Source organism: Salvelinus alpinus, chromosome 13 (assembly GCF_045679555.1).
Source record: "Salvelinus alpinus chromosome 13, SLU_Salpinus.1, whole genome shotgun sequence".
In the NCBI taxonomy this organism is placed as follows: Eukaryota; Metazoa; Chordata; class Actinopteri; order Salmoniformes; family Salmonidae; genus Salvelinus; species Salvelinus alpinus.
In genome coordinates this window covers 27368407-27384794 of record NC_092098.1, presented here as the reverse complement: position 1 = coordinate 27384794, position 16388 = coordinate 27368407, and the positions used below count along the sequence as shown (strand labels likewise).

At 45.4% G+C, this 16388-nt stretch overlaps 2 protein-coding genes across 8 annotated transcripts in view; one reads left to right on the top strand and one right to left on the bottom strand.

Annotated features, from left to right (window-relative positions):
- Positions 1-7626, top strand: part of LOC139537458 (flotillin-2a-like) — a 48712-nt gene extending 41086 nt beyond the window's left edge. For all 5 annotated transcript variants that reach the window (XM_071338768.1, XM_071338772.1, XM_071338773.1 and 2 more), the window contains 6 exons: positions 31-144; positions 270-389; positions 547-761; positions 2278-2461; positions 2728-2877; positions 3370-7626. In XM_071338768.1, the coding sequence (XP_071194869.1) occupies positions 31-144; positions 270-389; positions 547-761; positions 2278-2461; positions 2728-2877; positions 3370-3408 (822 nt within the window). In that variant the 3' untranslated portion in view covers positions 3409-7626. The remainder of the gene's footprint in view (positions 1-30; positions 145-269; positions 390-546; positions 762-2277; positions 2462-2727; positions 2878-3369) is intronic.
- The window catches only part of LOC139537457 (T-box transcription factor TBX6L-like), a 78507-nt gene that overhangs the window by 48306 nt on the left and 13813 nt on the right, over positions 1-16388 (bottom strand). Inside the window, exons 5-10 of one of the 3 annotated variants that reach the window (XM_071338767.1) lie at positions 12718-12864; positions 10251-10321; positions 9867-9943; positions 9095-9359; positions 8246-8907; positions 756-1361 (exon numbers count right to left, since the gene is read on the bottom strand). In XM_071338767.1, the coding sequence (XP_071194868.1) occupies positions 1333-1361; positions 8246-8907; positions 9095-9359; positions 9867-9943; positions 10251-10321; positions 12718-12864 (1251 nt within the window). In that variant the 3' untranslated portion in view covers positions 756-1332. Of the gene's footprint in view, positions 1-755; positions 1362-8245; positions 8908-9094; positions 9360-9866; positions 9944-10250; positions 10322-12717; positions 12865-16388 lie in introns of those variants that run through there. The other 2 variants (XM_071338765.1, XM_071338766.1) reach the window with 2 other exon arrangements.

Here is a 16388-nt window from a genome sequence, read left to right as displayed (position 1 = left end):
GCCTCTGTGTTTTTTCCCTGTCCTTGTCAGGATGTTTATGATAAAGTGGAGTACCTGAGTTCCTTGGGCAAGAGTCAGACAGCTGCAGTACAGCGAGACGCAGACATCGGAGTGGCCGAGGCAGAGAGAGACGCAGGAATCAGGGTAAGAAATATACTGCAAACAAGTAGATTCCCTGAATGCGTCGCAGTACATCGCACTCAGTATTCATGTTAGTCTTTGCTACACTGAATCTTCTCTTCTCATCTTGTGGTCTGTGCCCCCAATAGGAAGCAGAATGTAAGAAAGAGATGATGGACATCAAGTTCCAAGCAGATACCAAGATGGCTGACTCTAAGAGAGGGTTGGAGATGCAGAAGGCTGCTTTCAATCAAGAAGTAAACACAAAGGTATCAGACATGGGCATCATTGCTCTAGATTAGATTCACCTAGTAGTCAATCGATGACATCAAATCTACGCCTAATGTGAAAAATGGTTAATCCTTTATAAGAGATTCACCCTGGTCATATTCATTAGTGCACACCAAACCCCCCCCCTCCCCCCAGAAAGCAGAGGCCCAGCTGGCCTACGAGCTGCAGGCTGCCAAGGAGCAGCAGAAGATCCGTCTGGAGGAGATAGAGATCGAGGTGGTTCAGAGGAAGAAGCAGATCACCATTGAGGAGAAGGAGATTGACCGCACTGAGAAGGAGCTGATCGCCACGGTCAAGAGGCCGGCCGAGTCTGAGGCCTACAAGATGCAACAGCTGGCCGAGGGACAGAAGTGAGTGACCAATCACTGAGCCACTCCCAGAATGCATGGAAAATAAGGACAATGTGTATGCTCGTTCAAATTCTGGATGCAACGGAGGGTGTCATACAAATAGGAAGTGAGTAAACCACCACGGGAGCCTAGAGTGTCTGCCTTTCAAGCATCTATGCAGCAAGTAAGTTACACTCAGACATAGGTCTAGGATAAGCTTAGCCTTTTCTAAATCCTAACCAAAATACAAAACTGATCAGTGTGTAGGGGCAACTTCATCTCACACTTGCAGTAGTAGCTAATCAAATCGAATTGTCACATGCTTCGTAAACAATAGGTACTGAGTCAATATGCTGGGGTACGAGGTAATTGAGTTAGATTTGTCCACATTTTTGGGAATAAAATAACTAAGTATGATTTGCATACATGGCATTTTAAGAAATAACCTATAATCACTGTCTGTAGTGCTAACTAGATGATGTTGATGTTGCTCAGACTATGTTTTAGTGTATTAAGTATCTAGTTAACAGCTGACAATGTGTCTATTACCCTGATTCCAGGTGAAGGTGATGGTAGACAATGAGCTGCTGGGCTATGCCTGTGAACAGTTCCTGGGGAAATCTGTGATGAAGATAAAGAATGTCATTCTGCAGACCCTGGAAGGTTCCTGGGGAAATCTGTAACTAGGAATAAAGTGAGAGATAATAAACAGTAGCAAGCAGCATATGTGATGAGTCAAAAAAGTGCAAAAGGGGTCAACGCAGATAGGTAGCTATTTGGTTAAGTACTTAAGTCTTATTTATATATATTTTTGAACCTTTATTTAACTAGGCAAGTTAGTTAAGAACAAATTCTTATTTACAATGACGGCCTAGGAACAGTGGGTTAACTGCCTTGTTCAGGGGCATTTCGATAGATTTTTACCTTGTCAGCTCGGGGATTCAATCTAGCAACCTTTCAGTTACTGGCCCAATGCTCTAACCACTAGGCTACCTGCCAACCCCTTATGGCTTGGGGGTAGAAGCTGTTCAGGGTCCTGTTGGTTCCAGACTTGGTGCATTGGTACCGCTTGCCTTGCGGTAGCAGAGAAAAAAGTCTATGACTTGTGTGGCTGGAGTCTTTGACCATTTTTAGGTCCTTCCTCTGACACCGCCTGGTATAGAGGTCCTGGATGGCAGGGAGCTAGGGTATGCACTACCCTCTTTAGCGCCTTGCAGTCGGATGCCAAGCAGTTGCTATACCATACAGCGATGCAGCCAGTCAAGATGCTCTCAATGGTGCAGCTGTAACTTTTTGAGGATCCGAGGTCCCATGCCAAATCTTTTCAGCCTCCTGAGGGAGACGAGACATTGTTGTGTCCTCCTCACGACTGTGTTGGTGTGTTTGGACCATGATCGATCCTTAGTGATGTGGTTTAAACCAAATTATAGCTATGATTTAGGTGTGTAGCCGATGTTCATACTGTAGTTCGATGAAATCTAGTCTGCAATCTAATGATGTTGTTTGAGTTAAACCCTTTACATGCCCTCCTGAACAGGATGAAGAAGGTGCTGACGGCCCAAGCGGAGGCAGAGAAGATCCGTCGTATCGGAGAGGCAGAGGCCGGTTCCATAGAGGCTATAGGGAAGGCTGAGGCTGAAAAGATGAGGCTGAAGGCTGAGGCCTACCAGCATTATGGAGAGGCTGCCAAGACTGCTCTGGTCCTAGAGGCCCTGCCTAAGGTCAGTGTGTCAGGACTGAGAGGCATTTAACACTTTATACGTAGTGTTGTGGTAAGGAGGAGTTGACATAGAGCTGCACACAATAATTTGGTACAATGTGTGTGTCAGCTTTTGGACATGAAAAAATGGAAGATTTCAGTGAAAATGGAAGTTTTCAGTGTTACCATTTTTATTTGCTTTAAACCTGACAACTAAAGGCTGTGTTAGGTGAGTTCTCTCAGAAGAACACCCAGGTGAAGAAGGTTTGTGTCATTGTGTTGGTACAGATCGCTGGCAAGGTGGCGGCACCCCTGGCCCAGACCAATGAGATTGTCATCCTGAGCGGGGACGGTAGTCGTGTGACCGGCGAGGTTAACCGCCTATTGGCTGAGCTCCCCGTGTCCGTCAACGCCCTCACAGGGGTGGACCTGATGAAGGTGAGGGGGGAGGGGAGGAGGGAGGGGGTACCTTCACATTCCAGGGGGGTCAGTAGAATGTAGCTATATGAGCGATACCCCGCCCATACTCATAATCACTGCAGGTGTCTGAACACATTCCATCTATCCAGCCTCAGCTAGCTAGGTTTATAAGGCTGAATCTACAGTAGGCCTATACATAAACATTTGCACTTTTGTACACAATAGAAATACAATTTTGCTGTGAAGTCCATGTCGAATTGCAGTCATTCCAGAGCATACTCCCTACAGATCATACAATGTTTCATCCCTATCTACACTCAGTTTCCTCACTCTGTGTGTCCCAAATCGCATCCTATTCCCTATGTAAATATTTGGGACAAAGCCTAAGTAATGTGCAAATAGCCAGTTGATGGCAATGGGCCAACTTTTTGATTCTCACTAAGTCACAGGGCTCTCCATTGTTCCAGTGAAGGCTGCAGCTAACCCAGTCTCTCTCTTATCATCCCACAGATCCCTTTTCTTCAGAAGATGACCAACCCTCAAGCATGAAAACAATCCAATGCACCCAGACTCCAATACATCTCTATTATGCACTTTAAATCAACAAGAAACACTTGAATACAAGAGTTGTTGTTTTACTACGAAAAGTACTACGAAAGAGTAGAGTCGTTTTCATTTCCTAGACCCCTGATGCCTTAGCTCTATAGGACCAGATCATCTGCATGGACCACTGAATGTTTTTTTTTTTAAAGAACAAAAAAAAGCAACCGTTCATTTTATATTTTGTTTTTAAGAAGTTACCCCCATTGTGTTGTACTTACACTCGTCTACATTATAGAAAAGGGGCATTCATCCTGATTTTTCTGTGCAGGCCTTATTCTGGTCTGAAAGGTCTCGCCAGGTCTTCACCTTGTGTCTTCATAGTTTTTTTTAATGTGTTACACTTAGTACCTTGGATATGCCCATGGTTTTTTACAGTTACTTGTGCAAGTGTTTTTAAGTATTTCGTCACCCATTTTTATTGTTTCATTCTTATGTGCAGTCAGTGCCTGTTTACCAACCAAGTGGCCAAACCTCAGGAAAAGTAATGGTTTGGCAATTCAAAAAGTTTAGTGATACTACAGTGAAATTCAATGAGAGATGTAGAAATGTCCTCCCCCATCCTCATATCATTTGCCTTTTTCTTTACTAGAATCTTCATTTCATTCTTCATCTTGGGTATGGGAGAGGTGTGCCTTCTTAGGACAAGACATGCAAGACGCAGAAAGCATACAGATGAACACGTGTGCATCAAACTTCATGTCTGTATGAAGCCATATACTTTCAAGATTAGCCTTAATATAGAGACCCGGGAGTCCTGCTAGCTTTCCTGATCATCTGGATTACCTCAGTCAATCTAAGCTTTAATACTTGTTCTACTTTCCAATTATTGAGATGCCATATGACAATATGCATTTCAGTCTCTTAGGGTAGCCAATGCTGTGTTATGTCACCTTGTGGTTCCATTCTTAAATTACATATACATTTTTATAAAGGATTTATCTCTACAGTTTACTAGACTCCTTAATTTCAGGATTTTACAAGGTGCTGCTTGATATCTTTGACTAGGAATGCAATGCTGCCAAGACCTGTTGACCATCCAATCATTTATCAGCTATCTCCACATGCCTTACCCAATGTGCTTTAAACACAAGAAGACATTTCAGTTTGTTTAGACGTTTGAGTTGGACTGGAGTTCATTTTAAGTCGTTTTTATGAAAATATATTTTTGCGTTTAGGGGATTTCTAGACACTTGCTGAACCAATGTTGCTCCGGCCAAACGCTACGCCACGTCCATGGACGTTCTCCACAATGAGTCATAATACCCTTAAAACATAGTGGTCAAACAAGGAAATGGTTCCAATCGTTTTTCCACAATTAATTCTTCCTGTAGGGGATTTTAGAAACACTTTGGGCAGTGTTTCATGTAGGCTTACATTGGCGTGACGTTGTGATAACCGTGTAAATCTCTCTAGGACAAAAACAAAGGAGATTTTGTCCCCCGAAAAAAAAAATAATAATAATAATAAAATAAATAATTATCTCTAGGACAAGGTGATTTTTATCAATATAGTAGCCTGTATTTACCCCCAAAAATGAAATGCTAATTATCTGCTAATGTGGCTATCATAAAGAACTACAAATGCCATGATGATCTGGATGAGACTGCCGAATCGAGGCAAAGGTAAGAATCTCTGGATAAACTATCTAATTTTAGCTAAATTTAGTAATTAATAAATTGGCTACATTTCTTTAAATTGACAATTCTGTGAGTCGTCTTGTGCAAGTTTTAAATTGACAAAATACCTGTTAGCAAAGGTGTCAGCTAGAGATGATGTGCAGGAGCTTGCAGGGATGTGTAGTCTTGCATTGACTACTTTGATGCTAATTAGCATTTTCAAATCTGAGCGTAAATATATTGATAAAAGTCACCTTGTCCAAGAGAGATTTACATGGTTATCAAAATGTCATGCCAAGGTGCGCCTACACAAAACACAGCCCTTATTTCAAGTGTTTCTAAAATTCCCTATGGGAAAAAATTTATGTTGGAAAAACGATTGGAACCATTTCCCTGTTTGACCACTTTGTTTTATGGGTTTTATGACACCACCACTGTGGGGCTCTATTAGAGAAAGTACCCCCCCCAATGATTTCTAGAATGCAAACTCATTCAAATCTGATTGGTCCCAGAAACTGAAGGGTTGGGCCAGAGCCAGAACAAATTGTAAAGTGGCGTTTTGAAAATGTGTCATTGGCTTTGATACTCTGATTGGTTAGAGATGATCCAATCACTGATGACTTTGTTTTGTACAACCATATAAATAAGAATGAATTCCACCCTTCATTTTGATGTCACCACAATTGACTTCACCAATGCAGATATGTATTCACCAATGCACCCAAGTATGTAGCGAACATAGCGCAACGGAATAATTCAGTTTGTGTAGTCAGGCAAATGCATTTTATTTTACAGTAATGTTAACCTGCTGCCAATGCCAACGGCGGTATATCGCTGGTCTGGGGGAGAATCTAATCCCTACTGATCACCAAAAGTGTTTCTTTGGAAATACTGTATTTATTTTATCGTGCTTTTATTATAGTCTCTGTTGTAAGATTTACATCTTAGACCAGACCGTAACATTTTGAAGTGATAAATTGTGTGATACAGTACTGGAAACCAGAATGCAACCTGTATTCTGTTTGATGAAATGGCTGGTTTGAATTGTATAAAGTTGGAAATGTTGAACAGGGCCGTAGGCATGGGTGGACACAGGCCCACCCGCTGGGGAGCCAGGCCCAAAAACAAAACAAAAATTATACAATATGCCCCATCCATATTTCTGCAGGCCCATCCACCAACTAATTTCTTTCTACGCCCCTAATGTTGTGGTGTCATGTTCTATCTAAACATACTGAAGTCTTTCCCTGGTCAAAATGTGTTTTTGTTCAGCTGAAAAACACCCATTGGATTTTAAACTGTTATTTTTGGCCCCTCTTTTTGTGCCAATGTTCTTTAAAAAAAAATGGCATTATGTATTATGGATAGTGTCATTTGATTTCAGCGGAGTAGAAGCAGCTTTCAGTTCAGGCAAAATCTACCTTTTGAAGCTAGAAAATAGTTGAAGACCAAACATTGTATGCCTTTAACTGTTATCTTTATCTAAAGAGTATATACAGTGCAATCGGAAAGTATTCAGACTCCTTGACTTTTTCCACATTTGACTTTTCCTTCCAGAAGGACAACCATCTCTGCAGCACTCCACCAATCAGGCCTTTATGGTAGTGTCCAGACGGAAGCCACTCAGTAAAAGGCACATGACATCCCGCTTGGAGTTTGCCAAAAGGCAGCTAAAGGACTCTCAGACCATGAGAAACAAGATTCTCTGGTCTGATGAAACCAAGATTGAACTCTTTGTCCTGAATGACATGCGTCAAGTCTGGAGGAAACCTGGCACCATCCCTACGGTGAAGCATGTTTTTCAGCGGCAGAAACTGGGAGACTAGTTAGGGTCGAGGGAAAAATGAACAGAGCAAAGTACAAAGAGATCCTTGATGAAAACCTGCTCCAGAGTGCTCAGGACCTCAGACCTCAGGTTCACCTTCCAACAGGACAATGACCCTAAGCACACAGCCAAGACAACGCAGGAGTGGCTTCGGGACTAGTCTCTGAATGTCCTTGAGTGTCCCAGCCAGGACTCGGACTTGAACGCGATCGAAAATCTCTGGAGAGATCTGAAAATAGATGTGCAGCGACGCTCCCCATTCAACCTGACAGAGCTTGAGAGGATCTGCAGAGAAGAATGGGAGGAACTCCCCAAATACAGGTGTGCTAAGCTTGTAGCGTGCTACCCAAGAAGACTCGAGGCTGTAATTGCTGCCAAAGGTGCTTCAACAAAGTACTGAGTAAAGGGTCTGAATGCTTAAGTAAATGTGATATTTCCGTTTTTTTATTGTTATAAATTTGCACAAATGTATAACTGGGTCTGAATACTTTCCGAATACAGTGTGTATATATAAAAAAAGATTGCACATTATTGAAATATACAATATCTATTCAGACTTAATAAATGTGTTTATGTGAATTTGTCTATTTTGGATTTATATAGATTGTTACATTACATACTACTGGAAAACTGGTCCCAAATGGATATTTCAGCATGTGACCCTCCAGTCTTGCTGTTGCAAAGTATTATTCACTTCCCTGTAATAAATGTTCTGCCACCTCATACAGTTTCCTCAGTATTCTTTCAGAGAATCAGTTACCAGTGGCCTGTTACATTATCCTCGTCCCATAACTCCTATGCTGTATGTGCTGTATCCAACCTTTCTAGCATGACAACGATACATACAGTATGGATATGGCTAATGTTATCAGCCTTAACATCAAAACCAAAAAAACATAATTTTGTATGTTTGATAAACCACTGCTCTTCTGCATTCACATCTCACATATAATCTCACTCATTATTTACTGTTAATTACAATGTCCCAAGAAAGTGGGGAAACATGTTGACGGTTAAGACATGATGCAAATCTATTGCATAGGTGTTAGCTCCCCTTACAAATTATAAAAATCTAATGTCAGGGCAAAAGAGTCCCCAGTTCCTTATCCTAGCAAACCACTTCCCTATTCTACAACTGAAAAATATGGATTTTTTTTGCAACGTCTAACATAGCAAAGAAAAAATAACTATACATGACTCAATATTGCATATTAATTTGCTTCAAGTCTACCCAGAGATGTTGCTAGATGTCCACAAGTGGTGGGGAAAATGTTCATGTCTACCTGACCTGTTGTGTTTACTGAACAAGAGATCACTTATAAATCGAGCATAGGTGACTTACAGGAGGGTACTCTAGGGTCCACATGGTTGTCTCTTAGCAGCCCAGCAGAGCCAATCAAGCTGTTCTGGTGGTAGCACATCATGTTGTGGAGAGGCAGGTACTCTGGCTCATGATCAGGTAGTGGTGGATTGGGCTGTGGTGGCCGGAGCTCCCTGTTCACCCCCAGCTCCAGGCCTGGCCTCTCATACTGGGCCTGGGCCTGGAGCAGCTTCCCCTGGGGGCTTACTGAGTTGATCCCAGACCCTTCCCTGCTGTGGATCCTGTTGAGCATGTCGGTGAGGGACCAAGGGTTGCCGGACACCGAGGGGGAGGGGCTCATCTCCAGGCTACGCAGGGCACTCTCAGGTAGGTACATCCTGCTGACCTTTGGGGGCAGGGGGAGAGGGTAGTCAAACTCGGCCTGATGGGGCTGTGGCTGCTGGGGCTGGTGGTCTGATGTGTGGCTGTGGCTATGGCTATGGGAGAGTTCTGGTGCTGGACCACTTGGACCTCCTCGGTGGTGAGGTGGGTGAGGCAGCACTGGTTTCCTGCTCTGCGCCTGGGGCCTCCTGAAGCCAACCGACCCTAGGTGGTGAGTCTGGCCCAGTGGAGGGTGTGGGAGGAAGAGAGGAGAAGCAACGTTTGATAAACCAGTATGCCTGGCTTCGTTATGCTGCCCAGGGCTGAAATAGAACAATAGAGTACAGTTTCAGAATATTAGCCTAGTTTTTATTTTTGTATTTATCCAATCATCATACTCTAGAAATACTGGACTGGTAAGAAGAAGCATTATGATTCTCGTTCACAATTCATTGCTGATTATTTGATTAAATACACTTTTAAGATTGAAAATGGCCTTGATAATCCGACCTGCCATAGTCCCTGGTAGTAAGTGTGTTGTATGTGTGGGTGTTGTGGGTCATTGGGTCCTGGACCCCCCATCCCTCCTGGCCACAGGGCAGGGCTGCAGCCGCAGCCCCCCAGTTCATGATGGCAGAGATTAAGGGGTTAGGTGCAGCAGAGAGAGATGTGATGTCATCAGTCCTGGATCCTGCTGCACCATAGGAATTCACTGAGCTAGAGCTTGAGACGATGACATCAGCCTCATCATCTGACTCCACTGGTCTGGATCCTACTAAAACAATGAGGACAGGACAGAAAAGAACAGGGCCGTATTCATAAAGTGTCTCAGAAAAGGAGTGCTGATCTAGGATTCATGTAATCGTATTCATCATTATTAAATGGCAAACTGATCCTAGATCAGCACTCCAGCTCTGAGACATTATGAATATAGGCTCAGATGCTAGAACAGTGAGGAGAGATGATGCATGGAGATTCCTTAACCTTCTACTTTGACAAACTCTTTAAAATGTCCTAAAATGAACTTTAGAGGACGGGTATAGAATAACTACGTAGATAGCCTACTACAGTTTTTGGATTGTCTCAAAATGAAATAATGACACCTGCTGGCTATTGTCTTGAGCAGTTTCCTTTTCCCATGTTAGGAAAGATCAATAGACAGCTGGCTTGACTGTCATAGTATGAAATAGAAATACGTTCTTTAGAAATTAGGTGTAATGTTTACAATTTCCTTTACAGATGTTTGAATAAACTCTGTTATTAACTCTGTATGTGACTATACCATTTGAAGATTTCAATTCCATCTGGAGTTGTCTTTCATTTAGTTTTTCGGAGCTCTGACCTTCCTTTTCTCTGAACCTACAGAGAGAAACTATTGTCATTATTCACAGTTTCTTATTAACATGATAGTGATGTGTACCAGTAAAGTGGAAAAGAACATGTCACTTAATTGATCAGTGAGTCGACAAAGTACCATTCCAATTCTGCACAATCATCATATCTTCCACTGAGTAAACAATTCAAAGGTTTACCAAGAGGAACATATTGGGGACTATATAATTGACAAACAAATTTGATAGTTATTCTGAGTCATACTGGGAGGAGTATTGTATCACTTTCAAGTGAGTTGCTGTTCATGTTTCAAGCTACTAGAAGACTGTCTCACCTTTTTCTGTTCAGCCCATTGTCACGAAATCCTTTTGCAAAGGGGTTGTTGTCTATCTTGAGCTTTGTTATCTGTTGGGTAAATTAGCACGTCTCATTTATTATGAACTCAGCAAAAAAATAGACGTCCTCTCACTGTCAACTGTGTTTACTTTCAGCAAACTTAACACGTATAAAAATTTGTATGAACATAACAAGATTCAACAACTGAGACATAAACTGAACAAGTTCCACAGACATGTGACTGACATAAATTGAATTATGTGTATCTAAAAGAAGGGGGGAGTCAAAATCAAAAGTAACAGTCAGTATCTGGTGTGGCCACCAGCTGCATTAAGTACTGCAGTGCATCTCCTCCTCATGGACTGCACCAAATTGCCAGTTCTTGCTGTGAGATGTTACCCCACTCTTCCACCAAGGCATCTGCAAGTTCCAGGACATTTCTGGGGGAATGGCCCTAGCCCTCACCCTCCGATCCAACAGGTCCCAGACGTGCTCAATGGGATTGAGATCCGGGCTCTTCGCTGGCCATGGCAGAACACTGACATTCCTGTCTTGCAGGAAATCACACACAGAATGAGCAGTATGGCTGGTAGCATTGTCATGCTGGAGGGTCATGTAAGGATGAGCCTGCAGGAAGAGTACCATATGAGGGAGAAGGATGTCTTCCCTGTAACGCACAGCGTTGAGATTGCCTGCAATGACAACAAGCTCAGTCCGATGATGCTGTGACACACCACCCCAGACCATGACGAACCCTCCACCTCCAAATCGCTCCCGCTCAAGAGTACAGGCCTTGGTGTAACGCTCATTCCTTCAACGATAAACATGAATCCTGTCATCACCCCTGGTGAGACAAAACCGCGACTCGTCAGAGAAGAGCACTTTTTGCCAGTCCTGTCTGGTCCAGCGACGGTGGGTTTGTGCCCATAGGCGACGTTGTTGCCGGTGATGTCTGGTGAGGACCTGCCTTACAACAGGCCTACAAGCCCTCAGTCCAGCCTCTCTCAGCCTATTGCATACAGTCTGAGCATTGATGGAGGGATTGTGCATTCCTGGTGTAACTCGGGCAGTTGTTGTTGCCATCCTGTACCTGTGCTGCAGGTGTGATGTTCGGATGTACTGATCCTGTGCAGGTGTTGTTACATGTGGTCTGCCACTGCGAGGACGATCAGCTGTCCGTGCTGTCTCCCTGTAGCGCTGTCTTAGGCGTCTCACAGTACGGACATTGCAATTTATTTCCCTAGCTACATCTGCAGTCCTCATGCCTCCTTGCAGCATGCCTAAGGCACGTTCACACAGATGAGCAGGGACCCTGAGCATCTTTATTTTGGTGTTTCTCAGAGTCAGTAGAAAGGCCTCTTTAGTGTCCTAAATTTTCATAACTGTGACCTTAATTGCCTACCGTCTGTAAGCTGGTAGTGTCTTAACAACCGTTCCACAGGTGCATGTTCATTAATTGTTTATGGTTCTTTGAACAAGCACGGGAAACAGTGTTTAAACCCTTTACAATGAAGAAGTTATTTGGATTTTTACGAATTATCTTTGAAAGACAGGATCCTGAAAAAGGGACATTTCTTTTTTTGCTGAGTTTAGTACTGTACACCCCAGGAGGTTGGTAGCACCTTAATTGGGGAGAATGGGCTTGTTCTAATGCCTGGAGCGGAATCAGTGGAATGATATCAAATGCAGCAAACAAATAAAATAGCACATGCACCGAATACAACCTTACCGTGAAATGCTTACTTACAAGCCCTTAACCAACAATGCAGTTCAAGAAATAAAGTTAAGAAAACATTTACAAATGACAACGATAGATTTTTAACGTTACAACATTACATTTTGACAACGTTACATTTTTAAAATAAAGTAAAAAATTAAATAAAAAGTAACACAATAAAATAACAATAACGAGGCTATATACAGGGGGTACCGTTACCAAGTCAATGTGTGGAGGTGCAGGTTAGTCGAGGTAATTTGTACATGTAGGTAGGGGTAAAGTGACTATGCATAGATAATAAACAGCGAATGGGGGAGGGGGTATCAATGTATATAGTCCGGTTGACCATTTGATTAATTGTTCAGCAGTCTTATGATTTATGGGTAGAAGCTGTTAAGGAGCCTTTTGGACCTAGACGTGGCTCTCCAGTACTGTTTGCCGTGCGATAGCAGAGAGAACATTCTATGACTTGGGTGACTGGAGTCTTTGAAAATGTTTTGGGCTTTCCAGGTGTTTGATGCCATTCCATGTGCTCCATTCCGGCCATTATTATTAGCCGCTCTCCCCTTAGCAGCCTCCTGTGCTGTACACGTCTCTTATTATGCTCTCTTGAAGCAGCATTTGACATTCCAGACTTTACATGCATTGTCCATATTCAACCTCCAGAGAGCACTCTAATCAACACAATTGGATTAGAGCTGTTCCAATATCTCCTTCTGGGAGAATCCCAAGGGTGTCCTGGCCTTACCTCTGAGTTCTGGTAGGCAGTGACAGCTATGAAGGCTGCCTCAGGGAAGGTGAAGCGCAGGTAGCCCCCTGACAGAGGGTTATAGGGGTCTGGAGACTGGACGATGTGCAGACGGGGCTGGTACTTATGCATGGAGTGAAGAACCACCTGCAGAACATATGATGATCCCTGTTACTACTATGCCTGTCGACACATACTCTCCAAATGGTTTAATTTGGCACCCAAAATTTCTGCGAAAAAATAAAAATACAATACCAGTCAACGGTTTGGACACACCTACTAATTCAAGGGTTTTTCTTTATTTTTACTATTTTCTACATTGAAGAATAATAGTGAAGACATCAAAACTATGAAATAACACATATGGAATCATGTAGTAACCAAAAAGGTCTTAAACAAATCAAAATATATTTTATATTTGAGATTCTTCAAAGTAGCCACCCTTTGCCTTGATGACAGCTTTGCACAGACAGCTTTTTATATACAAATGTAAGCAAGGTGTAAGGATCTGGGTGTAGCTGGTGCAGAGGAGTCAGGCGCAGGACAGCAGAGATGAGTAACACAAGGAACTTTACTCAAAATTTCCAAATACATGAAGTAATACCAAGCACACAAACATCGGACCGAACTTACAATAAAACAATCACGCACAAAAACCATGGGGAAAACAGAGGGTTAAATAATGAACATGTAATTGGGGAATTGAAACCAGGTGTGTAAAACAAAGACAAAACAAATGGAAAATGAAAAGTGGATCGGCGATGGCTAGAAGGCCGGTGACGTCGACCGTCGAATGCTGCCGGAACAAGAAGAGGGACCGACTTCGGCGGAAGTCGTGACAGTACCCCCCCTTGACGTGCGGTTCCAGTAGCGCGTTGACACTGACCTCGGGGACGACCCGGAGGACGAGGCGCAGGGCGATCCAGATGGAGACGGGGGAACTCCCGCAGCAACGAAGGGTCCAAAACGTCCTCCACCGGCACCCAGCATCTCTCCTCCGGACCGTACCTCTCCCACTCCACTAGGTACTGAAGGGCCCTCGCCCGACGCCTCGAGTCCAGTATGGCTCGAACAGCATACGCCGGGGCCCTCTCGTTGTCCACAGGGGGCGGAGGAACCTCCCGCACCTCAGACTCTTGGAGTGGACGAGCCACCACCGGCCTGAGGAGAGACACATGGAACAAGGGGTTAATACGGTAATCTGGGGGAAGCTGTAACCTGTAGCAAACCTCGTTCAGTCTCCTCAGGACTTTGAATGGCCCCACAAACCGCGGACCCAGCTTCTGGCAGGCGGAGGGGCAGGTTTTGGATCGAGAGCCAGACCCGGTCCCCCGCCTCACTGCGGTGGCGATCGGTGCTCGCCTTCTGACGCCTCACGGCCCGTTGCAGGTGCACATGAGCGGCGTCCCAGGTCTCCTCCGAGCACTTAAACCATTCGTCCACCGCAGGAGCCTCGATCTGGCTCTGATGCCAAGGTGCCAGAACCGGCTGATACCCCAGTACGCACTGGAAGGGGGAGAGGTTAGTGGAGGAGTGGCGGAGCGAGTTTTGGGCCATCTCTGCCCAGGGGATGAACGCTGCCCACTCCCCCGGCCGGTCCTGGCAATAAGACCGCAGAAACCTACCCACATCCTGGTTTACTCTCTCCACCTGCCCGTTACTCTCGGGATGAAATCCCGAGGTAAGTCTGACCGAGACCCCCAAATGTTCCATGAACGCCCTCCAGACCCTTGACGTGAACTGGGGACCTCGATCAGACACTATATCCTCAGGCACCCCATAGTGCCGGAAGACGTGTGTAAACAGGGCCTCCGCAGTCTGTAGGGCTGTAGGGAGACCGGGCAAAGGAAGGAGACGGCAGGACTTAGAGAACCAATCCACAACGACCAGGATCATGGTGTTACCCTGTGAGGGAGGAAGATCCGTGAAGAAATCCACCAATAGGAGCGACCACGGCTGTTGTGGAACGTGTAAGGGCTGTAACTTCCCTCTGGGCAGGTGCCTAGGGGCCTTGCACTGGGCGCACACTGAGCAGGTGGAAACATAAACCCTCACATCCTTGGCCAAGGTGGACCACCAGTACTTCCCACTAAGACAGCGCACCGTCAGACTGATGCCAGGATGACTAGAGGAGGGTGACGTGTGGGCCCAATAGATCAAACGGTCGCGGACAGCAGACGGAACGTACAGACGCCCAGCTGGACACTAAGGGGGAGTGGGCTCTGTACGTAACGCCCGCTCGATGTCCGCGTCCAGCTCCCACACCACCGGTGCCACCAGGCAAGAGGCCGGAAGTATGGGAGTGTGATCTATGGACCGCTCCTCTGTGTCATACATCCGGGACAGTGCGTCTGCCTTAGCGTTCTGGGAACCTGGTCTGTAGGACAGGGTGAAAACAAAACAGGTAAAGAACATGGCCCACCTTGCCTGGCGAGGGTTCAGTCTCCTCGCCGCCCGGATGTACTCCAGATTGCGGTGGTCAGTTCAGATGAGAAAAGGGTGTTTAGCCCCCTCAAGCCAATGTCTCCACTCCTTCAGAGCCTTGACAACAGCCAACAGCTCCCGGTCCCCCACATCATAGTTTCGCTCTGCCGGGCTGAGCTTCGAAAAGAAAGCACCAGGGCGGAGCTTTGGTGGCGTACCCGAGCGCTGAGAGAGCACGGCTCCTATCCCAGCCTCGGATGTAGGACAGGGTGAAAACAAAACGGGTAAAGAACATGGCCCACCTTGCCTGGCGAGGGTTCCGTCTCCTCGCCGCCCGGATGTACTCCAGATTGCAGTGGTCAGTCCAGATGAGAAAAGGGTGTTTAGCCCCCTCAAGCCAATGTCTCCACGCCATTACCTGACCAAAGCCCCGGATAAACCTCCGGTAATAGTTGGCAAACCCTAGAAACCGCTGCACTTCCTTTACCGTGGTGGGAGTCGGCCAATTACGCACGGCTGAAATGCGGTCACTCTCTATCTCCACCCCTGAAGTGGAAATGCGATACCCTAGGAAGGAGACGGACTGTTGGAAGAACAGACATTTCTCAGCCTTGACGTACAGGTCATGCTCCAACAGTCGACCAAAATTGCATCTCAGGAGCGCTTACAACCATGCTCGGCGCGTGTAGTGGAGTATATCAGAATGTCGTCGATATACACCACTACACCCTGCCCGTGCAGGTCCAGGAAAATCTTGTCTACAAATGCCTACGGCATGACGAGGTACTCATAGTGCCCTGAGGTGGTACTAAATGCCGTCTTCCACTCGTCCCCTCCCGGATACGCACCAGGTTGTAAGCGCTCCTGAGATCCAATTTTGTGAAGAAGCGCGCCCCGTGCATTGACTCTATCGCACTGGCTATGAGAGGCAGCGGGTAGCTTTACCTCACAGTGATTTGGTTGATACCTCGATAGTCAATGCACGGGCGCAGACCTCCATCCTTCTTCTTTACAAAAAACAAACTCGAGGAGGCAGGTGAAGTGGAGGGCCGAATGTACCCCTGCCCCAGGGATTCGGAGACATATGTTTCCATAGCCGCCGTCTCCTCCTGTGACAGGGGATACACGTGACTCCTGGGAAGTGCTGCGTCTACCAGGAGATTTATCGCACAATGCCCCCGTCGATGGGGTGGTAATTGAGTCGCCTTCTTCTTACAGAAGGCGAGAGCCAAATCGGCATATTCAGA